This window comes from Mustela erminea, chromosome 6 (genome assembly GCF_009829155.1).
Source record: "Mustela erminea isolate mMusErm1 chromosome 6, mMusErm1.Pri, whole genome shotgun sequence".
Taxonomy (NCBI): Eukaryota; Metazoa; Chordata; class Mammalia; order Carnivora; family Mustelidae; genus Mustela; species Mustela erminea.
Window position 1 is genome coordinate 83,378,045 of NC_045619.1, and position 24,655 is coordinate 83,402,699.

Below are 24,655 nucleotides of genomic sequence, written 5' to 3' on the forward strand. Positions count from 1 at the left end.
TCTACCTACTTGTGATCTCTGTATGTCAAATAAACAACAGCAAAAAAAATCTTAAAAAAAAAAAAAGTCCTTCCAGCCAAGGCACAATTATCCCACCACAAGGCTCACACCTGTGCTTTTCAACCTTTGCCATACTTTATCCCAAAGAACACCGACTTTGTCCCATGTCTTCACAGTATTTGAGTGATGTAGAAAGTAGCCTATAAATTTATAGAGTTCTTGAATTTTATTATGAAAAATTATACTAAGCAGCTCTTCCCTGCCTCCTCTTGAATACAGAATCAGAGACCAGACCCTAGAATTGTAGCCAGGAAGATAGAGGGTAGCCATCACAAAGAGCTGTCACACTCTGGAGTGTCGATCAGTGTTCAGGGAGGGAATGCTCCCTCTCCAGCTCCAACAGGGAGACTGAGGTCATCCCTACCTCCAAACCGGCTTTCAGGTGTGTCCAGCCCAGCACAGTTGCCAGGGCTGTGGGTCTCTCAGGCTCTGGGGCCTGGTTCTTCCCAACTCTCCTGCCTGCTAAGGGCATTTCCGCACATGTGGCTGACATCTAGCCTCTGCTTGCAAGGAGTAGGGCAGCCAGACCAGTCAGCCCTGGCTCTGTGCTTTGTCCCAAAGATCCACTCCCTGTCCTGCCTCCCTCCCCATGCTAATTGCTTGTGAGCTTCTTTGGTTTTGAGAAACAAGAGCTTCGAGTTTCCATGGGAGCCCATTGCTTTAGCTGTTCTTTGAGCCTGGACCCTGTCATCCTCTGGGTGGTTGGCAATTATACCCCAGCTCAGGAAGGAGGGGTTGGGGTGGTGCCACCAGGCTAAATATAGACAGTTTCTAGAAAGTCAGGGGTGAGAGAGGACATTGACCAATTCATCAAAACATGACAGACAAGCTGTTCACAGAAGCATGAAGTGCCTGGGGCCAGGGACTTAGGCCTGGGACCGTAGGGTCCTTCTTGGTTCGTTGGCCCCATCACCAGAGACCCACCCTGAAAAACCCCAGCCTGGGGCCAAGCGACAGCTCTGGCTTTGTCTCCACTGCAACCCTGAGTATCATAGAAATCTCAGAGCCTGGACCGGATCTAGGAGCCTGGTGGAGCTCCCATTGGAAAGACCAACAAGGTCGGGACCCATAGGGTACCTTTGTATGTGGCAGCATCAAGGGCTTCTTGGGAGAGTTTAAAAAGCCAACTCTACAGAAAGCTAGGTTAACACCATGGCAAAGAGCACGAGCCCCCTTTCTGGACAGCAATTGGGTCATATTCACCGACATATAAAAGGCACAGAGCTTTTAACGCAATGAACCTACTTCCAGGTATTCATCCTGTGAGTCAATCAGCCCATGGGCCCAAAGACATGTGCATAAAGGTGGTCGTGCAGCACTATATGGAGAACTGGTCCCTTACAGTACAGTAACTCCATATGAAATGACAGGGCAGCAGGAAGGAGGAAGAATGTGGCCGTGGGGACTAGATTGAGGACGTGTTCTGGAGTAGATCAAAGCAAGAGGCAGAAGAGTGAGGATAGTATACTCCTACCTTCCTGTGCACGTGTGTGTGTGCATGCACACACACCCATGCTCTGATATCAAGAATTTGGAAGCGAACGCAATGAGTTGGTCACGGTGACAGCTTCCAGAGGAGGTAGGGATGTGAGAATTGAGTAGAGAAGACCTACTTTTTACTGAGATGTCCTTTTGAACTATTGGCTGCTGCTACATTTTTTTTTTTAAACCATATACAGGGATGATTTATACACACATTCCAGGTTCCATGACAGAGGAGAGAAAAGGCTGTCTGTTCTCAGATATAAACAGTGCAGAAGGACGAGGATAACGACGAGCACTTGCTGAGGGCCTTCTCTGCTCGGACTCCCTGCGTTACCGCCGATGTTCTCACCAGCCTTGCAGGATGGACTCTGTCCCTATGCTACAGGTGGGAGGAGAAGGCAGTGGGAAGTTAGACCTCCCACTTCATGTCCCACAGCTAATAAGTGTGAAAGTGGGATCAGAATCGAGATCTGTTTGATTCCAAGGCTTCCCTAATACGGTCCCTAATTCCCTAATTCTTCCCTACTACGGTCCTCATCATGAATGTACCCTATTTCAATCCAAGCCAGAGCAGCAGTCCATATATACCGCTAAAGTCTAGGGGCACCTGGGGGTCTCAGCCAGTTAAGCATCTGCCTTCAGCTCAGGTCATGGTCCCAGGATCCTAGGATGGAGCCCCGCTCTCTCTGCTCTCTGCTCAGTGGGGAGTCTGCTTCTCTCTCTCCCTCTGCCCCCACCCCCGAGCTTGTGCTCTCTCTCTCACTTACTCTCTCTCTCAAGTAAAGTAAAAAAAAAGAAGAAGAAGAAGAAGAAGAAGTCCAAGAGCAGGCAGCAGAGGTTGTTTGAAGGTCCCCTCCAGGACAAAACCACTGGGATAGAAGTAGTCCTTGCAAAGGGCAGGTTGGAAGTGTGGGGTCACCTCTGGCGCCATAGCACAGAGAGGACCTCCCACGTGTGTTGAGAGTGACTCCATGCCAATGAGCCTTGATCCAAGTGCTGAGCTACCAAAGACAGACAAGATCTCCTTCACACGCTTGCCACTGCCTTTCTTGACAACTCCAGAGATACTTCCTCTCTAAATATTCTGACCTCCTCTACCCAAGCTTCCAAAACAACTCTTGCCTGGTCCATAGATCACCTTCCTTGTTTTATTTCATTCACAGTCTGGAGCCACCGTGGAAGAGGGCCAGCCGCCAAGCCGAACTGGACAAAGTTTTCTCCAGCAACACTCACTTTGTGGTGACTCATTTACTTGTGCCCATAGAATGCCCTAGGCAGCTGCTCCTCTCTCCTCTTTGTTTCCTCCAGTGCCTGTGAGCACTTGAGTTTTAAGTCCCTGGACCTCTGCCCCATTTCTCTGCTCACTTTCACATCACGGCTCCCGTGGTATCCGCTGGGGGGCTTTCCTGGAAGCCAAAACACTCCTCGTGTTCCCAGATCCTTACCAGCCTGCCTTTTGACCCTGCACTCCACAAGACTCATAACGAACACGGTCCCTGAGAACCTTGGGCCCACCGAACAAGAAGGCATTTCTCCACACTGTATTTGTTAGCTCGGCACTGGTCGTGAGGCGTCTGGATTAAGAAAGTATCAACAGGTGGGGCGCCTGGGTGGCTCAGTGGGTTAAGCCGCTGCCTTCGGCTCAGGTCATGATCTCAGGGTCCTGGGATCGAGTCCCGCATCGGGCTCTCTGCTCAGCAGGGAGCCTGCTTCCCTCTCTCTCTCTCTCTGCCTGCCTCTCCATCTACTTGTGATTTCTCTCTGTCAAAATAAATAAATAAAATCTTTAAAAAAAAAAAAAGAAAGTATCAACAGGTAAGACAAAGGCAAGAAGGAGAGGCAAATAGTGATCTGTTTCTCAACCCTGCTTTCCAGGACCACTTCTTAAATTTCACTGTCCTCTTCAATCTCCTCATCAAAGGAGTCTCTCTGATTTTCTTCTCTGTCCTTCACAACTTCCCCTTCATAGTAGAGCCTGGACTTAGGCAGCCATCCGTGACCAGAGATTCGTTCACCTCCTTGATCACCCACCTTCTACTCTGTAGTAGACCTACGTATTTTCCCTCTCTGGCCCTTCCGTCTGCTCCGGTGTTAACATAACGGAGACACATAACCTCTTAGAAGCCTGCCTATGCCAACATTTTATTCACCCTGGAAATACCCTTCTTCCCTGAGGATGTCCACACATTCCAGGGAGCAGGAAGCAAAAACAGCATGAAATAACTTGTAGGAGGAACGGCCAGAGATGATCTCTAATTCTTGACCAACGATCAATAGAACTATGGTCACTGTCCAACCTTCATAATCCTATTTTAGTTTGAATATGAGTTTTGGACCTGCTAGGATGACCACAGCTAGCTGCTAGAGCAGGTTAGTTTGACTATCATGGAAGTCACACCAAACGCTGGATGGTCAAATGGGATTACCGGTCCCCAGTGCTTAGAGAATCGTCAGTGACCCAGCACTGAAGGGATGCTCTTTGAGAATGACCGTGAAAGGGCAGGATGAACTCCCGAGAGCAAGGACCGGTTGCGCTTATCTTTGTCTTCCTAAGGATGCAGAGCCGGACACAGAGAAGGCACCCCCACTGGTAGAAACTTTTCTTCCTGGGATCAGGATTTTGCAAACAGACATAAGTGACAAGAGGGTTCTATTTGAACTAGACTGAACGCTGAATCAACACACACTGAACCATTGTTCCTAGGGTTAGCCTGCAGCAAGCCTCTGATCACAATGTTTTCATCAATCTATCAATACATCACCTTGTTTCATGTGTGCTTTCTATTTAAAGACACCTTACTTAGTATATATTGTTGATTCATTAACACTGAACTCGGCCAACAACACTATAGCTCATGTCTGAACGAAGCTTCTTGAACACAGATTTCTCTATAAGGCACGTCAAAGCTTTCTTGTGCTTAGGGACACTTAACAGCACTTTGGCGCTGTGCTAAGGGCCATCTCAAACAGTGAGATCACCATTGAAGAGCCCCCAAATGCAAAAACCCTGGCGCTAGACAACCCACCAAAGGACACTTTTTTGTAGCTGAAACAAGAAGGCAGAGCATCACCTTTTTCCTCCGTGGCTGGGAACGTGTGCCTCAGGGGACTTGACTTTTTCACCACTCAGCACGCCCAGAAAGGACCATGAAAATTCTGGAAGTACGGATGTGGGGATCACAAGGAAATTTCAACTGGTGGGCAAGTTTGTAAATACAGAATCCACGAATAATGAAGACCGACCATCAGGGTATGCCTATGTTTATCAAACAAAATCAAGACAAACAATAAGAGATGTTGGCTCTTCGGAGAGCATGGCCTGGCCCAGTCTTCAAGGCAGGGAGGGTAAAGATAGAAGACAGACCAGGACAAGGTAATGAGACAAAAGCAGCAAGCTGCCCATAATACCAGTACTTTCATTCAAGGGTTGTTGGAGGGAGGGGCCAAGGTGGAGGACAGCAGCTTAATGTGTGCATGGGTGTCAGAGCCCCCGGTGGTGACGTGGATATGCAAACACACCGTCCCTGTCCATTTGGCCATCTCCCACACCTGGCCCTTGGCATGAGGGGACCTGTCCTCCCTCCACCCAGATCCTAATACAGCCCTGTCTTGAGGATTTGGAGCCTAACTGTGTATCCGAGGGCAGGAAGCCTGGGTGCTCGGGGCTGGAGACACTCTAGTGAGGAACTGACCTCCAGTGTGTCCTAACCTCATAAGCAGCCACCTGAGAGTCTCAGCTCCCAGAGCTGACCCCCAGGGATAGGTGGCCTAGAAATAGGGACTTGGGGGGCAGATGTCTATGGATTCACCAAACAGCCCCAAGAACTGTGGAAGACCTTGGGTGGCAGATGGGTGACTTATGACCTTTGGTGAGAGTCCCCACATTGCCAGCTCTTAGCCCAGTGCCTTGGTCATAAATGCTCATTCAAATGTGGGCAGCGAGTGTATGAATGAAAAAACAAAAGGAGGGTAGATGGCTGGAGAGACCTGTGTTTATTTTATTAAGACAGTGTTCCATGAAGGACATCAAGTATTGACCTATCAGGCTCAAAAATAATATATTGTACTTTACGTCTTTTTAAAACAAATTATTTATTTGAGAGAGAGAGAGAGAGAGAGAGAGACAGAGAGGAGAAGCAGGGGGAGGAGGGAGGAAGAGACTCTTAGGCAGACTCTGTGCTGAGCGTTGAGCCTAACACGGGGCTTGATCTCATGACCCTGAGACCATGACCTAAGATCACAATCCTGAGATCAGGATCTAAGCCAAAACCAAGAGTCGCTCACCTAATTGACTGTGCCACCCAGGCACCCTTATACTTTATGTCTTTTATTTTATTTTTTTTTCAAGATTTTGTATGTTTTTTGACAGAGAGAGACACAGCAAGAGAGGGAATACAAGCAGAGACAAAGGGAAAGGGAGAAGCAGGCTCCTGGCTGAACAAGGAGCCCGAAACGGGGATGATCCCAGGACCCTGTGATCATGACCCGAGCAGAAAGCAGACACCTAATGATTGAACCACTTTATGTCTCTTAAAGCACTTTCATGTGTTTCATCTCATCAACCCTCAGATTAACACTATGTATGGAACGGGTCAGATATACTCAGGCACTTAGTTGAGGTAACCGAAACAGAGAAGTCAGAAGATCGGAAGCGGGACATGCAATGGCGCGGCCAGCTCCACAGCCCATGCACTTCTGCCTGCTCTTCTGATAGGAAGCAGCCACAATGCGTGCCGCCACCCTCCTTCTCCACGTGCAGGAGAGGGTCCAGGTGGCACCGGAGCTCTGGAAGGCCCCCCTGCAGAAGTGCAGAGGAATCAGAGACGTGCCAACAGGACCTGGAGCCAGCGATGCTGCCCGTCTGGTTCCCCAAGCTGGGAGCAGCCTGCCAGGAAGCCAAGCGGGCAGCCCGCGCCAGGCCAAACAGTCAATTAGCACCCACAGAAACCCCGCTGCCCAGCGAATGCTCAGGGCAATGAAACTCCAGGCCTGCTGGTTCCTGGGACAGAGGGCAGGTGAGTTGGGAGCTGTGTTCCCAGACGGCCCACGGGTCCTTGAGTTGGGGGTGGGGGGTGGGCAGGTACCATACAAGTCCCAGGCTCTGATTCACTCTGCCCTCAAAGCCACTGGGTGAGCCCATCCGTTCAGAGAAACTAGGCCAACGTTGACATCCCCGTTCTGGACTTGATTCACTCTTTCCTCTCTTAATGGCCAAAGGCCCTGTTCTCTTTATCTCTTTATTCACCTTCAATTAAGACTACTCCACAGAAGCTCTTTCTTTGATGGTTTCTTCCAGGCTTTTCTCCCTCCTGTTCTCTCTCCAATATATGCCAAATGCACATTTCTCCTGGTTCACAGACCTACACTGCAATGCAACACTTTCCCATCCTGCCTTCCCGGCTTTCAATGGGAACACCCTTCGTCCAGCCTTTCCAGTACTTTCCCCATACTGTTGGCACTTGTGACACTGGGCTCACTAGAGGAGAGAAGAGACAGTTGGTAGAGAAACTGGCCCTGACTGAGTAGGAATGCTGGCACATTGCTGACATTGCCTGAGCTTTCCAACCTGGGACAGAGAGCCACGGGTGAAGACATGGGCACAGACGGAGAATGGAGATCCAGCCCGGGTGCAGCTCCCCTCGTTCTAAGGAATGGTTTGATTTGGATCAGAGGACGAGCTCTGAGGCCAAGTTCTGGGGCTTCCCTGAGGACAGGCCTGTGATCATTAGTCTTTTAAGAGGCTTAGTCCCGAAGGACAGACACACGGGGTAGGGTAGAGGCCATGGGTTAAGAGAGTCATGGAAAGATGGGGACCTAGATAACAACCTCAGAAAAACCATTTCTGAGAGGGGCAGAGGACAGAGCTGAAGCTGAGGGGAGGGGAGGAAGGAGATATCCTCCCCAAGACCCCGGTACTTCCAGTGGCTTTAAGAACTGGCATGTTCAATGAGCATGGGAAGGAAGGAGACATGGAAGAGGCAGGGGTTCTCTTCATGGGAGAGAAGCTTCTCCTTCCCCTTGCCCTTGGGGAGGACTCACCTGAAGAAGCCTTTGCAGCCTTCGCAGGTCATAGCGTTGAAGTGAAAGCCTGTGGCTCGGTCTCCGCACACCCCACAGATTCGGGGCACATTCCGGTCAAAGTCACCAGGGTCAGGCAAGGGAGCGCTGGCTGTCATGGCCTCCATCCCTGCAAAAGCAGCCGTCAGGCCAAGGCCGGAGCTGGAGTCAGTGCCAAGGCTGCCTGGCATCCTTTATACCTCTACCCCCATCTGGAGGAAGCTCAGTGAGGCCAGGCGGCTCCCCAGGTCCCAGGCCTGAGCAGGACTTCTGGGGTACCCTCACCTCGTGGCTCTCCACACACGAGGCAGCTTCCCCTCCTGACTCTTTGTGGAGCAGAAGCTCCCTTCCCCATGTTGGGAGTAAGAAGCCATTCACGGTATGGTTTGGGGACAGAGGACACACTTGCTGCCCACTAGGTGGGTTCGTTTGGGTGACGTGTTTAGTCTGTCTGCACGTGACAGACAGAAGCTTTCAGCCCCTCACCCTAGAAGGTGGGAGGAATGCAGTAAATCGATCACATGCCCGAATCAGACCCTCTTATTGCCATCCCCGCTCCTCCCCTCAACACGGCTCAGCCCTGACACGCCCGTGTCCCCATTGTCCTGGCACCAACGTAATCAAAATCCTAATTCTTCTTCTTTTTTCCCCCGATATAAATTTTACACCTTGATTTGAGCATCCTTCTGAATAATGTGAGTCATAGACAATTAACTGATTTTGTTTTCCGAGACGGCTTTTATAAATAGGCATTATCATCTTGAGATGGATTTCACACTTGAGAGAGGAAAGATAGAGGGAATAAAACTAATGGCTTTTGGAAACCCTTCTCAGGAAGCAGCTGACCTAACTCTTCCATTAGGCAAATTGAGCCCTCGGCTTCCCGCTCTCGGGCTCAGAGTTCCTCAGGTCTCCCCAAAAGGCTTCAGACCCTGCTACCTCCCACCTTTATCTGGGTCCTCACAAGGGCCACTGCAGGCTTAAGTGCCCCTTGGCCCCAGGGCAGGAAGGGCCCTCAGAGCAGAAGAAACTTGAGAGAGAAAGTCAGTTATGAGCCAGTGCCACGTTCTCCTACCCTGAGGTCAGAGGGGTAGATTCTGGGGGGCCCTTGGGAGGCTCTGAGCTTCTTTCCAATGCAATCTCTGAGCTGGAGTTTGGCGTATCAAAGCCCTTCGAGTCTTATCCCATTTAGTCTTCATATCACCCAGGACATAAATGCTATTAATCACTCGCTTTACAAATGAGGCCCAGAGGGATGCCTGGGTGGCTCAGTCGTTAAGCATCTGCCTTCGGCTCAGGTCATGATCCTGGGGTCCTGGGATCACGCCCCACATCGGGCTCCCTGCTCAGTGGGGAGCCTGCTTCTCCCACTCCCACTCCCCCTGCTCGTGTTCCCTCTCTCACTGTACCCCTCTCGGTTAAATAAATAAATAAGATCTTTAAAAACAAACAAAAAAAGGCAAATGAGGCCCAGAGAAGCCCAAAGCTTGGGGTATCTCTAGCAGCTATGATTAGAACAGGCCGAAAGCAAATATTTAATTTTTTTTTTAATTCCATGAAGAGCTTCAAACCAAAGGAAGAAAGTGAGATGGATAAGGATAGGGGTGGAGGGAACCCTGATTGCAGGCAGCTGTATATCCCCTACCTGTCTCAGCATTTTTTCTCCTGGGAACCATCCTGGGAACTAATACTGATGCCACTGCCCAGCCCTATCACAGCGAGATTGATACTTGTTAAACTGTAATGTTTATATATACACATGCAGAGAGAGACTGATATAGAGAGACTTAAAAAAAAAAAAAAACAAAACAAAGGAATGATTAACAGATACCTTTGAGGGATTGTAATTGGGGAAAAGCATGCAGAGGGCCTCTGTAGTAACTATATTCTATTTCTTTGAGGGGTAGGTATATGGTATCTTACTATTTTTATTATTATTATTAAAACACTATTTTATGTTTTATATGCCCGTCTGTGTATCTAAGACATTGCACAATTTTGAAACAATTACAAATAGAAGAAAAAGCGCCTGTGTGTTTGTCGACATTGTTCCTGTAGCCCACCCCACGTCCAAGCCAACTCCCCTGGGCTTCCGGGGAAGCCAGAAGCCAGTCCACACATCCAAGCCGTGGACAGGGATCCCAGAGGCCCAAAACCATCGTGGGGCAATAGGAGAAACTGTCTAGGATGCTTGTGGCTTAACCCCAGGTCAGCTGAGATGTTGCAACTCTCCGTCATCGTGATGTTGCTACAGAGTCTGTGTCATTCAGGCGACCAAACATCTGGTGGATTTGGTGGAAAAAAGAGAAATCAAATGTGGGTGTGGGGAGTGGGGAATACCAGTCAAATTGGCCTAACAAGGGCACATAATCACACGGGCTTCCTGGACATGCCATGATGCAGGAGATTTGGAAGAACAGGCTACCCCAGCATGGCAACAGGCCCTTCCTGTAACTTTGTGAGCTGCCACCTAGACATCGGGAATGATGCTGGCCAGGGGCTGGGGAGTCCTGACCCTGAGACAGGCCACACAGAAGGCTGGACCCAGCAGCCAGAGGCCCACGAGAAACAGGACCATTTTAGGAGCACCAAGAGAAAACTCAGCCCTGTCTGGGGTTATTTGCTGCTACTAAGGAGCCAGGGCCCAGGACCAGAATCCAGAGGTGGAAAAGGGGCCCAGGCATATATGGCCTGAGAGCTGGCAGTCCCAGGCATGGCAAGCAGACACTGGGCGGGCCAGGGTGACAGAGAAGAAACTGGAACTGGGGAAGGAACGTTGCTATGCGGGACAGTGCCCTGGGGCCCTGGCCTAAGAGTCATCACGCCCCTCCCTTCGGAGCCTCCACCCCTGCCTCCAGCGGGCTTTGGGTCTCCGCAGGGCTGCCGCGGGTGCTGCTGACACGGGGCAGTGTGTGCCAAGCCCGGGGTAGTATTCTCTTCCTTCCCTTGGCCCCCTCCTTCCCATGGCGAGCACCTGCGCCAGGAAGAAGGAGGCCAGTGAGGCGTTGGCTGGTGAGTATAACACCCACCTGAAGGAGCAGGGGACCAAGGAAGTTGGGCCCAGGGATGCCCTCTGTGAGGTCACAGATGCAGCCGACCAAAAGTACTCTGCGGTGACAAAAGGGAAATGCTTCATCTGCAGCTCACACTGACCTCATAGCCAGTCCTCCGGTGAGCCAAGTGAGCAGTGGTGAGGTTCTTTCCAGAGACTTTAGTCTCCAGATCAGGGATGGAAAACGTGGCAGAGTGATTTGTTGGGCACTGGTGTGCCATGTCATCACTGGCAGGGCTGAGGGGTGGGAACCAGGAGGCAGCAAGGACGGGCCCTCCCTTGCAGCAGGGAGTAGCAAGAAGCAGCGGGGAAAGAGTAGGGGTACAGCAACCAGCACATGGTCCCTGCTGTTGGTGCTCCTGTTTCTTTCACAGGAGAGGATGTTGGGAGGGAGGAAAGGCTTTCTTTTCCTTTTTTTTTTAAGATTTATTTATTTGAGACAGAGAGAGTGAGAATGAGCAGAAACAGAGGGAGAGGGGCAGAAGCAGACCCCCCCCCCACTAAACAGGGAGCCCCGATGCAGGACTCAATTCCAGGACCCCAGGATTGCCACCTGAGCCAAAGACAGATGCTTAACCCACTGAGCCACCCAGGCTCTCCGGAAGGGCTTTTCTCTAAGGGAGCTTTGCTGCTTCCACGGCCCCCACCCCCAGATTTGAGGGATGCTTAGTGGGGAGCAGAGCCAGAGGGTGGCCTGGCGCATGGCTGATGCCTGAGAAAAGACCTCAGCCCAGGTAGTCCCCCCAAGACACCTCAGCGGGGCTGGGAGTGGTACAACAAAGACTGCTGCCCCAGGAGAGCCTCAAAGACAGGTGTTTGGGATGCTGGCCTGCAGACTGGGTGTAGGCGGGGCAAGTGCTGCAGGGGTTAAATATGGCAACTCATTGCTTTCAAACAGGATGTTTTCTGCCACTTTTAGCTCTTCCTGAGCAGTGCTCCACACCCCCCCACCCCCGGCCTCAGCAAAGGCTGAAGGTGGGCTGACTCCGGTGCCCAGAGTATGTGTGTCAGTGGCATGCTGGCTCATCAAGGGAGGGCTGTGGAATTTCACCCTTCCCGCTTCTACCCACACCCAGCCCTGCTGGTCTACCCACAGAGACAGACAGACCACACACACATGCATGCACACTCACACACTTCCTTCCCTGACGCCAGGAGGTGCCTGACCCTGAACCCTGGCAAAGGCCTTTAAGCCAATCCCCAGAGGGGGAAGGTCTGGAACCCCAGCTTTTGTTTCCCTGCCTCCCAAAGGCCTGACTAGGCAGGGCAGGGAAGAGCCCAAGGGGATTCCGAGATGTGGCTCCCAGGACCATCAGCCCACTGAGCCCACTCACTATCCCCTTGGGCACTGTCAGTTCCAAGGGAGTAGGCCCTGCTCCCCTGGGCCATGGGTGGGAGGAGGCATACCTGCTGGGGACACACACAATGTCACCTACCCCCAAACCAGGCTCTGCTTCGCTCTCCCTGCTTGTCCTGCCCAAGGTCCCCAGCTGACCACACACTTCTGGACACTACCCCATGGCCTTATCAATTTCCCAGGCTCCCTGTGTGGTGCTCAGGGGCTGAGGTGAAGGCTGAGTTGGTACGGAAAGGACCACCACTTTCCTGTCCTCGACCCCTAAGGTTTTTAAAAGTCAGACCTGAGATCCAGGTAGACTATTACTCTTGAGCTTAAAAAAAGAATATGTGGTGTATCTACTGTGTGCCAACCTGCCAGGCTCCATACGCACCATCCACACAAGCCTCATAACAGGCCTGGTTAGGTGGGGAGCTGTCCCATTTGACAGATGGCAAAGCCAAAGTCCAGAGCACTTCAGGTTAGCTGCCCAGGATGCCATGGCCAGCCAAGTGGTGGGGCCAGGGACCGAACAAGAACTAGCTGAATGCAAGACCCAGATGCCTCCCCTGCTCCCGCTGACCTCCCCCTGCCCCCGACCCATTCCAGTGACAATCATCAGCAGAGACACCGTACTCCGTACTGAGGTCTGCTCCAAGTTCTCCACCACGCTCATTCATCTAAGCCTCACTACGATGACAGCAGGCAGACCCTGTGGCATGATCCTTAATTGAGCCACGGGAAAATGAAGGCACAGAGAAGTCGATTGTCTTCAGAGCCCAGATATGAATGTAGGCAGATGAGCCTCGAGTCCCACTCCATTGCCTTTCCTAAGGGATAGAACTCAGTCATTTCCCCAACCCAAAGTCCTGCATGCCCTTCACTTCCACTAAGTCAGGAGCAGTGAAAAGAACAATCCCCAGGCCATGATGGAAGAACCTCATGGTACTTTTCCTTCTGTGGCTCCCAAAGTCAGAGGATGGCAAGTAGTAGCCAGGATCCCCTCCCTGCCAGTCAATCCCTCTTACTGGGAAAACCCCATTCAACAGACGGGCCTCTCCTCCCCAGGCAACTGTGCGCTACTGGATGGTCCTTTCAGGAGAGATTAACCTAGATTTAGCCTGAAGTTCAAGTGCATGAAAGTGGGGCAAAGAACACAGGGTAGGAAAAGGACCCGTGGAAAAAAAAGCACTTAATACTACCCCTCTTTGCCACATCATACAACCTCCCAGCCCTCCCCGCAATTCATGTTCTGAGTACATAGAACATCCCATTGCTTTGGCTGGGACTGTCCCCAGAGCACCCTCCTCCAGCTGTGCTGTAGAAACACCCAAACCCCAGGCCCTGAGCCTCAGAGGAAGGGGGCGGGGAGCTCAACTGGGCAGAAAGCCCCTGGCTGCCATTCCTCTGGGGACTGAATCCCACATCGAAACCCCTGCCTGAGCCTGACCCAGTCCTGACCTTGCCTTAGCAAGAAGTGAGGAGATAACGTGTTTCCTTCCAGTCACTGAAGCCACAAGTCCCTGCCCCTCCCACAGGTCTGTCTGATAGCTCACACCACCTGCACCCCACCTTCCAGGGCTTATGCTAAACGGGCATCCCTCGGCAGGCTTCGCCTAGAAGAGCCTCATGGAGTCATGGCTGCAGGGTGTGCTGGGAAGAGCCTGGGGAGACCAGGATCAGAGTGCTGCTGGACTTGCATTAACCCCGCCACATTCACTGAATAATCCTCGGAGCCCTGAGCGCAGTAGCTCTGACCCTGAAGTATCCAATAAGCGGTGGACAAGAGGCCTGACCTCTAAGGTCTTTCCCAGCCCTGAGAGTGTGCAGCTCCAAGGCTGGATCTGCCATCACAATGAGGCCTTAGGATCACTCACGGGGCTTTCTCTCGGACCCCCTCAGGAACTCGCAGAGTCCCAACACCATGCTAGTGCAAGTGAAGTTCACTTACCCTCAGATGTCAAGGACTAGGAAGGGCATGAGGGGTGTGGCCCCTAACGGGCCCTGTGGAGAAGGGGAGCCCAGGAGAGGGGGTCTTGCTTGCCAGGCTGGGACCAGAGGGATCAAAACTGAGCTTTCTCATTGTTGACATTGGCTCAGAGCTCCCCCTCCTTCTAGAAAGAAATGGAAAACTAAGTGATTTCCCAGAAGAGGGGGAGAAAATTTTTCTTCCTGAAACTGACACACACAAAGTGAACCGCACATGGGGCTCCCTCTGGAGTAGATGTGCTGGTGCGCATGCCCGCCATGTTGTACACGAGCATGTGCGTGCTCACCCGTTTCTTGGTGTTTGTTACTTCATTGTCCTTTCAGCTCTGTCCACCGGGCGCTGAATGCTGTAGGACCTACCTCACTTTCAGTCATCTCTTTATTCTAGTGTAACTTAGACTTAGGCACTTAGGTCATGGCCAGCTAAGGCAAGGCCTTTCCTTCCTTCCCACCATCCCCAACGTATGTTCACATTCTTTTTCTAGAATAGTCACAGCATTTCCTCCCAGAAGGAGCTGAGGGGGAACAGAGTGGGGAAAAAAAAAAAAAAAAGGGAAAGGGGAGAGGAAAGTGCACTGTATAAACAGAATTTGTCCAAACTATTTCTTGCTTCCTTGTCTCCCCAGCCCCTAGACACACACACACACACACACTCCTTTAAATTACCATGAGAATGGTTGGAAATTATTTTCTGCAGACTATAATGTCCAAAGCAAAACTCAAGAGATATCAGTCACCTCAAACACCTCAAGACTGGAAGGAAACTCTCTCTAGTCCAACCATCTTAAAAACCCCTCTATAATAGTTTAACCTGTACTTGAATATTTTTCCTGTTGGAGAATTGTCTCTCATGGCAATACACTTGCTTTGGATGGCTGTATGCCTAGAAAGTTCTTCACTATGCACAGGTGAAATAGCCCCTGTAGCTTTCAATCCCTGGGCCTAGGCCAACTCTTTACAGCTATCTAAGATGGACATAAGATGAAGCTACAGAGTTTTGGGAGGAAGGGTTGGTGGGACCATCCCATGGCGTCATTGCGCCAATTACACAAGGGCCCATTCCTCGTCTGCTGGAAAACTGTTGTAAAAAGTGGGAAAATTTAAGATGTTTATGATGTAAGTGAGGTTGCAGGAGGAGAGATGATAAATGGGGCCACATTTAATTTTGACTTAGACCTTATGAGCTTCCAGGTATGACCATGATTCCCACAAAGGCAGTAAGTGAGGGGGTGGTGAGTACAACATCTGCCTCTGTGGCCTTTGCCTGGAGAGAACAGTTTCCAGTCCAAGAAAGGGGCTCTGTAGGACAGCATGAGTAGTTGCATCAGCTCCCCCAAGCCTGCCTGCCTCTCTTTTGCTCAGTTGTGTCCAGGGGAGGCTGGCCCCCAGCACTGCAGCACCAGGAACATAGCAAGGTGTCCCCAATTATTTAACCACTGACTGAACTATGGGAAATTGAATGAAATCCAGCAGTTGCAGGAAAGAGTTTACACTGAAGGTGCTGCCTTTTTTTTTTTTTTAAAGGTTTATTTCTTTATTTGAGAGGGGAGGGGCAGAGAGAAAGGGAAAGGAAAAGCGTGTCTTAAGCACACTTCCCGCTGACACAGAGCTCAGTCCCACCACACTGAGATCACAACCTGGGCAGAAACCAATAGTCAGATGCTTAACCCACTGAGCCACCCAGGTGGCCCTGAAGGTGCTTCATAATCAAACTTTTGGGGAATACACGTCACCTTGGAGAACCTGATAAAGGTCATGGATTGACACCCCGTACAGGGTCAAGGGTTAATGGGCCAATCTGTAGAAACCATGCTATCAGCTAGCTCCCAGTGTATTGGCCATTCACCAAGTCTCTTTCTTAGCTGACTGTCCTGCTACCGTTGGGAGCACTGGCAACTTCTATGAGTTGAGCAGAACCCGGAGGCAGGAACCCACAGGGCCCCAGACAGTGGGGCTAGAGACACATGGCTTACTGAGATATATTTCCACTTCTTATCAACAACAATTATTCCTGCAAGCTGCTTTTTTCCAGTGGAAACTCTGCCCTTAGCTTTGTCAACAAGATTTCTGGGTTGATTAGGGCTCTCCAGGTAACAAGCAGGCCAGACCCTGTCACTGCTGGAAAGTGTGGGCAGTGACAGTGTCTGGTGAAGCATAAGCAACCGGCCCATTCATAAGCTGCAGCCCAGTCTCTCTGGTTTTATAGCAAAGAAACTGAGGCCATTAGAGGGGGAGGGACTTGTCCCAAGGCCACAAAGGAGGGAGAGTGCTTCTCCACCTCCACCCTGGGCAAGTTCCAAGACCTCTCCTGAACAGCTTAAGTAGCTTCCAGGGGGTCAGAGTGGAGTGGGGGAGAAATGGGCCATGGGAGGAAAGGAATTGTGGGAAGCCACAGAGGAGGCCCTGATGTGGGGACGGTGGGAGCGGCCAACACTGATGCCATCCTGACATGCCACTCAAAGGAATAAAGTGGGTAAATGTTACCCACTTGCTCTTCCCCAACCAACTCCAACTCCTGTCTCTCCCCTCCATGGCCTAAAGAAATGGTCCAGGACTCAAGGCAACAAGGGAATATCTTAGAGGGAAGTGGTGTGTGCCTGGTCTGCTCTCTCCCTACTCTTGGAGGCTCTCCTGGGATATGAGGATGGGGGTACTTCCATGGGGATAACTACTCCAGGCCAAAGTTGATGGGACAAGGAGACTCTTCGTCCAGTGACTTGGAGATCAAGAATAGACATTGGAGAAGCCCAAATGCGGAACACCAAGAATACAGGGGAAGTGGTTCTAGGCCCACCCTAGGGAGACCTGAACTCCTGAACTCCTGACTCCCACCCTGAACTCCTATTATTGCTAATGAACCTGATGGCTGAATGGGATTTAAAGCAACAATGATGGCCTCGGGACAATAGGAAAAGTCCTCTTCTCCCTCCCAAGAGATCTCCAAGCCCAGTTTCTGGCGTCTCTGTGGGTCTCTACCTAGACTAAGTATCTTTCTTTCTGCCCAGGCCCCTGGCCCAAGTCCGCATAGGCCTGAGTACACCCCTGCTCAGACCATCCCATCCCAGACCACCCTGGCCAGGCTTCTTTTCCTCATTTTCCTCTGGGACCAATGTAGTCTTTGTTTCACTCGGAGACTTCCTGCCCTGTGGGAAAGGTCAGTACCCAAGTTCCAGGTCCCCCAGCTCTGAGATCCTCAGGATCCTCAGGATCAGATCCCTTGCTCACCTCCACAATCAACCTGGCCAGCCCGACATCCTGGACCATTTGACTACCATCCAGCTTCCCCCGGAGTCCATTCTTGCATTTTCCTCTACAAACGGGGACATGAGAGCACCTGGGTTATGGGGTTGTTGCAGGGACCGACATCTCCGCGTAGCACTCAGCATGCTGCCTTGAGCCAGGGACACTGCAGTTTGATGGAAGCTTGTGCTCCTTGTTAGAGCTCTGACTGCTGTCAGAAAGGGCTCCAGAGAGGTACACAGAGGGCAGAAATCCTGCTCGTGCCCCAAACATGCCACTCCAAACAAACATTGTCCAGAAAGCTACATTTCCACTGAACTGGGAAAAAAACGGCCACCCCACCCATGGGCCATTGGCTTCCAAAAATCTGGCTGCTCGAATTGGGGAAAAATGGATTGTTCTAATCTCTCCCCTACAAGCAGAGAAGCTGAGTTACACATCTGGACTTTCCCTCTGCAAGGAAGCAAAGACCCTTGGGTCCCCAGGTGCCACCGATGACTGAGCCCTTCTGCTCATCTCCCTTCCCTGCCTTTCCTTCTACCCCCACCAGTGCCATCTTCCTCCTACTTCTGTCACCTAGGGCTCATCATGCATCTGTCACAGATCTATTCTCTCCTGGTGGGACTAGAAACTCAGCGCCCTGGTGACGTGGCCTGTGTGTCTTTCTTCCTCACCTGCTTTGCCCATGTACATGCACAGAGCGTGGGGGAAGACTAGGGCCGAGACCTGGGCCTGGAAGCCAGACATGGCAGTGGGGGTTGCAGCCACCCTGGCAACAGGGGGGCCCACCATGGCCCCCAACCTGGACACTGGACTGCTCTGGCTCAGTGGGACTGGACTCCTGTTTGCCCCCAGCCCCTAGGGGCCCTGCAAAGCCTTTCATTTCTGCTGGGATGGGCTGTTAGGCCTTTGCCAGAAACAGTGAAGGATCCTGGGTCTGAGAAAGGAGGGGAGCTCCAGTCCTAAAGGGGCTGATCTACTCAGAGGCACCCTCTCTATCTTCTGGGTTATTAGCTAGAGGGTGGACACTGCTCAGGTATTCAGGAAGCTTTGCATGGCCTGGGCCAAACAGAGAGGTTCCCATCCACCTTAGAGCACAGAGCACCAGCTGTCCTTAGTTTCTGATTAGAATGGTTTCCCCCTAAAAGTCTTTTCCAGAGCTTCAGCTTTGTCAGGGTTCCAGACAACCTTCTGTGTAGATCTCTTCTCAGGGACCCCCATGGATGGCCAGAGAACAATAACATTTCTTCTTGGCCTCACACTGTGGGGGGCATATTGGTTCTGGCCTCTGAGGCCTTACCTTTGATGATGACCTCTGGCTGGTTTTAAGCACCAGCACCATGGCAAGCCCCGTCATGGAAGTCAGAGACACAACAGAGAGACACACAGAGATCCTGCCCTCTTGAAGCTCACGGTCCATGGAGGGGGACAAACAGGAAGGACAAGTGGGTAGGATCCATGCTACCGTACAGGCAAGCCCACAGGACACGAACATGCAGGAGAGCCCCAGGCTTTGTGCTGATGAGGTCAAGAAGGCTCTTCAGGGAGGTCACTTATCAGCCTGCCAACGGAGACAGGAAGGATCATAGTTCAGTGGTAAAAGGCTAATGAGGGTTCTGGGCAGACAGTTCTTGTGCAGAGCTCAAGAAGCAAAAGGAGAAAGGACATGTGAGAGACAGAGAGGCTAGCTCTACATGGCGGGAGAGAGGGAGGCCGCCAGGAAGAGAGGAGCCAACTGACCACACTCATCAGCATAGGAAGTGTCCCCCATTCTTCCTTCTACAGACTCCTTCTTCTAGTAAACCCACTGAATCGTGACTACCAGGAATTTCAAATTATCATAATGATATTTAAACTGAAGACTTTCAGACTCCTATCCGACTCCCATTCCAACCTGAGAAGAGCTTGAGTGTTGAGCAGAAAATAAAAATAGGTCTCTCTCCCACTGGTTTATTGAGAAAGGGCCCCAAGGCCAGCAAAGCAGTGGGCCCCTTCTTCAGAGAGTGGTGGTCCTAGCTGGTGCACACCCAGAGCCACCCCCCTCATCCTCCTTTGGGGGAAATCCTCTACCCCCTGGTGTAGGACTACCACCACTGAGCTGAAAGGTAAAGATAAAGGAGAGAGCTCTAGAAAACTCAGCCCAGCTGAATAGGAAGATAGATGTTTTCTGAGAGAAAACCAAAGAAAGAACAGAAGGCTCAGCAAGAGCAGACGGATGTTGGTGAACAGCTCAGCCACACGTCACTGGCTCAATCTCTACTGAATGCATCAATCTGTCCGGGGTGGCCAGATATGGTTGCTGGGCACGGGGAGAGCAGAGTGGCACATGGCCACCCCATCCCCAAACCCACTTCTGCTGAGCCACTTGGCTCATCGCTCTCTCTCCTGGTCAACAAGGTCACTTCCTCATTGCCAGGAATCGCGCTCTAAGGAAGGGCATCAGCTACAGATACACAATGCTCACAAACAACTCACACCACGGACACCTGAGGAAAGTCCCTGACCCGTGTGGGCACACGGCAGCCCGTAACCTGGGTCGAAATGTCCATGCTCGCTGCTGGGAGCAGCACCAGCCAGCCATTCCCTCAGACCTAGAGCTGAAGAGAGCCTTGTTCCAAAGTTCCAGGCCCAAACGGCCAGATCTGTCTGGAGGATTCTTCCCCAGAGCCACAAAGTGGTAGGAAATAGCTGCATTTGTCTTAACCCCTGAACCCTCTCCAAACTGTAATCCCCTCCCACTGCCCTATCCACTGGCCATCTTCCTTTTCCTTGTTTTGCTTGGACACCCAGGGGCAAAGATGGAACAGATTTGCTACACAGAGTCCCTTTCAGGGGTGCTGCAGGGCTTGGGAAGAGCTAGCCGGGGTCTGCAGAAGAACTACCTCCTTCCTTCCTCAGTGGTCAGCTGTCTGTCGGCAGTCCCCAGCTGCTCTGGGGCTGGGTCTGCTCCCCACCTGGGCCTCGGCACCAGGGGACAGAATTGCCAATGCTTTCACTCAACATGCTTCCGCAGCAGCAAACATCCCTGGAAAAGGTGCCTGATGGGGCAGCTGAGAGCCTGCCCTCAGTTACGCAGAGTTGCTGTTAGTCAGGCACCTGCTAGACAAGCCCCAGGGCTTTGGGGCCCATCTCTGCTCCCGGGGGGGGGGGGGGGGGGGAAGGGGGAGGGGAGGGCCCCCTCCACCTACCGCTTCCCCTACACACCCCCCCCTTACTTTTGCCAGAGCTCCCCCTGACCTGAAAAACAACCTTGCAGCCAGGCTCTTCGGAGGCTCAGGTTTGAAGTTTAACAGGGACAAAAATAATTCCCAGGAGTGAGCTATTTTCTGCCCAGCTTTAGGAACAATAGCTCCAGGTGGCAGGCAGTGGGGGCAGGCTTGGGGAGGAAGCTGGCCACAGGCCACCCACTGGCTTAGGGCCTTCTCCATGCTCCCTTCACACTCCCCCTGGAGTAGGATTTTCAGGGAGGGGGGACCCTAGGTGGGATAACCCCAGGTGAGGAGTGGGGGCAGCAGAGAAGGGCAGGCCTGTGGGAACCCAGTGCCGCCTGCCCACTGGGCTTCAATCCTCCGTGGCTACTTTTCTTTGATGGAACAGAAGGAAGAAGAAAGAGAAAACACTGTCCCTTTACCGAGTCTGGAAAAGGGGATTCTACACTCATCTGCCCCTCATAGCACTGCTGTAGCAGCTGAGATCAATTTTTAAAGGGTTTTAGGAGCACATGGGTGGCTCAGTGAGTTAAGCATCTGTCTTTGGCTCAGGTTGTAATACCAGGACCCTGGGATTGAGCCCCACGTTGGACTCTCCACTCATTGGGGAGCCTGCTTCTCCCTCTCTCTCTGCCTGCCTCTCTGACTACTTGTGTGCTCTCCCTCTGTCAAATAAATAAATAAAATCTAAAAATAAATAAAGGGTTTTATACAAACTGTGATACTCCACAAAAATGTTAGTTACTAATTTACAATTATTCCCTCCAGGTTTTAAAAGGATGAAATTCAGTCGTGAAAGTCCAAGGCTGTGAGAGCATAGCCCTGTCCGGTAGCCCAAGGTCCTCACCAGAGAGCCCAAACTGCAGCATCCATGTCATTCACTGCCTACCAAGCCCAAGCCCCAAGTACCACTTACTTTCCTTTTTTCCTCCCTCCCTTCCTTTCTTTTTTCCTAAAATCCCTTTGCTTGACTATTAGTTTCTTTTTGATTTCTCTACCGAAAACTTTCCTTCTAACACCTAAGGGAAAATATCTGATGGGGATACAGAGTGGGGCCGCGGGGAGGGGATTCACTCATGGGTGATCATTAGACTGGTAACTCTCCAGAAAGAAACACTTGGTCCCTATAAAGTTTTCTGCCTTGCTGGGAAGTGGGCCTCTGGAGAGCCAGCATGCCTTTAGGGAGGGGTTCTCAATCAACAAGGGCCTTCCTGGTCCTGTTCTGTCTAACAGTCACGTGTTCAAAGAAAGAAACTACCAGAACACACTCTGAAGGCCCACGGGCTAAACCTGGCCATGACTGGGTGCTGTGTGCCATCCCCATCATCACCACTGGTCATTATAAATTTTTTAAATTAGTTGTCAACGTCTCTGAAAAATAGAGAGATTTTACTTTTGGATGTCCAGCTTCCTGTTAAAAAATCGTATAATCTGGCCACACAGGGCTGCAGTCCCGGAGGCCATCCTGTTGGCCTGAGGTAGAGCTACCCCTCTGGACCAGGCTGTGCCCTCCATGCCCCTGGCCCTGGGGGGTGCAGCCCTCCAGCCTCACAGGTAAGAGAACAGGCTGTGCACGCAGCCTACGTGAGCGCAAACCCTGCCTCCCACCTGCCCCCACCCCCACCAGCTGCATCCTAGAACCTGTGACCAGAGCTCTCTACGCTCCTGTTCCCTCACCTGTGAGAGGAGAAAAAGAACAATAGCTACCTCATTGTGTGTCTAGTGCTCAGCACAGCGCCCGCTCAAGGAATGCTAATGCTAGTTCTTATGCCGGACTGGTTCAGTTCAGGAACCAACCAGGGACAAGCCCTCTGAACTGTAGGCTGGCTTCTTACAATGCTTTAATCACACAAAGCACTTGCCCTTAAACTCTTTTTTCTAGCTCAGGGGTCCCAGTCTACCTAGAAACATATTTCCACCCAATAAACAGCAACTGAGCATATTTGTGATAAATTAAGTATTGTGTAGAGTTGAGACACTTCCGAGACGGGTCCCAGCCCTGTTCTCAAGGGCTTGCGACACAGCGGGGACATGGACCATTGAACAGATAGGCTCAGTCCTGTCAGGTTCCATTGAGCACAGAGCTCTCCCCTCCCAACCCTACCCCGAACCTCCAGGAGCTTGGCGTTCTAGAAAGAACCAGGGGTGTCTCTGACACTCCTTCGCCTTCTAGGTTCCAAAACTTTTCGGAACTTTACTAAAAGATACCTAATGGCACATTAGCTCCACTTTCCCTCTGGGTTCTCGGGCTCCAGTTTTCTGTGGCAGTGTGGTTAACATAATTTCATCTCAACAAAGCCATTCAGATCTCCTACGGAGTTCATTATAATGGAATTTTACCGGAGGCTGTCATCCCCCACTTCTTAACATCATGGCACCCAAGATGTCGGTGTGCTTGCCAAATAGCTGGGCAGAGGTACCTTCCCACCCCTGGCAGAAGTCCGGAAATTCAGAGTTGTTTGGAACAAAGAACTCTGCCCCGAAGGTGTTTTCCTGCATCGTCCTGGCCAGCCTGGAACTGTCCCATTCACCCTCCACTGACACCGCCTACTGCCTCTTTACCAGCCCTCCTCAGGCAGGAAGCGGGGAGAAAAGATGGAGTTGAACAACCGGGACACCGTGCAGGACAAATCCTGGGCAGGTGAAGTAGGAGCAGATATTCTGGACTTCAGAAGATCTAGATTTAAGTTCTGGTTCTGACTTAGGAGCTCCATGACTTTGGGCAAGAAATTTAACCTCTTAATTTCTTCTTCTTCTTCTTCTTCTTCTTTTTTAAAGACTTATTTATTTATTTGAGAAAGAAGAGAGCGGGGAAAGGGGCAGAGAGAGAGGGAAAGAGAAACTTAAGCAGACTCTATGTTGAGCACAGAGCCCAACATGGGGCTCAATCTCACAATCCTGAGATCATGACCTGAGCTAAAATCAAGAATTGGACACTTAACCAACTGTGCCGCCCAGGCACCCCCGCCCCCTTAATTTCTTTGAACATCAGTTTCCTCTTCTATAAAATGGGAATAACAATATTACCTACCCCATAGGATTATTGAGGGGCATGCATGAGAAAATGCATGAAAAAACTTAACACGGTGCCTGGAATGTGTAAGTTATAATAACCCTTGGTTTATTATGATTGTCAGCTTTTATATGATATGTTAGCCTCACAGAGGTCAAAGGTTGGTGTGTGTAGAGAGAGACAAGAGGGCAGGGTTTGGGTGGGAGGTGATTGAAGACTAGGTGGGGCCCTACCGAGCCCAGCTTGGGCCTAGTGACCAAGACGAAGCCCAGGGCAGAGGCCCTTGCCTGCCCCTGGAGCTGACAGGCACAGACTAGATGGGTAATTACAGGATTGCGGCCTGGGGTGGCCCATGCAACTGCCCAGGCAGCCACATTCTTTTGTGGGTGGCTGGGTGAGTGGGCAGCAGCTGTTAGTGTTGCTGCTGGGACACTGGGTCTAGCTAACGCCTATTCAACCCAGCACCTCCAGGAAGATTCTTCAACCTTGGAAGGGAAAAGGATTCTCTGTGGGCATTCTGCTCCTTTCCCAAGGACACCTCCTCTGTTCTCTCCACCCCAATCCTAGAGCACCCTAACCTGTTCTCCCCACTCAGACTGGACAAGTCAGAGGGTCAAAGATCAAGGCCAGATGTTCAACAATTAGTCTTCAGTTTACTTCACCTGGAGCCTTCAGATGTTCAAAAGGCCTTGGACAGATGTAAATCTCATCTCAGCCCCCAGCACCCTGAACTCTGATTAGCTAATAAGCACAGAGTTCTGAGATTTCCATGTCCTTTTCTCAAAATCAATGGCCAGGAAAAATCTACCATCCTAATACCCTCGGCAAAATGTAATTCGGTGGGTAGTAATTGGCCACCTAGTATGTGCTGACCGTCACCAGGCTCTTGGTTGACCTGAACAGAACACCAAGGGTTGGGATGGATGTGAAGCCGCGAGACCCCTCCCTCACTGTCACTGGATGTCCAACAAGGAAGGTGTCAACCGCACGCAGAGAACGTGTGCAAAGTCAGGCTGAGGCCAGCTGTGTACAACACATCGACGGATGGACACAAAAGCCGGGAAGTTGATTCCATTTCCATAGCCGAAAGGGACTTTAGAAACTCCTCCAGTGTAACTTTTTCATTTTAGAAATGAAGTCTATATCAGGTGTTGAAAAGGATGGGGAACAACGGGAACTTTTATTCACCTATGAGAGGAGGGCTTTTTGGTACC

At 51.2% G+C, this 24,655-nt stretch overlaps 1 protein-coding gene across 1 annotated transcript in view; it reads right to left on the minus strand.

Moving 5' to 3' along the window:
- The window catches only part of VDR (vitamin D receptor), a 54,087-nt gene that overhangs the window by 22,749 nt on the left and 6,683 nt on the right, over positions 1–24,655 (minus strand). The window contains exon 2 of the mRNA XM_032348002.1: positions 7,585–7,732. Coding sequence (XP_032203893.1) covers positions 7,585–7,730 — 146 coding nt within the window. The 5' untranslated portion in view covers positions 7,731–7,732. The remainder of the gene's footprint in view (positions 1–7,584; positions 7,733–24,655) is intronic.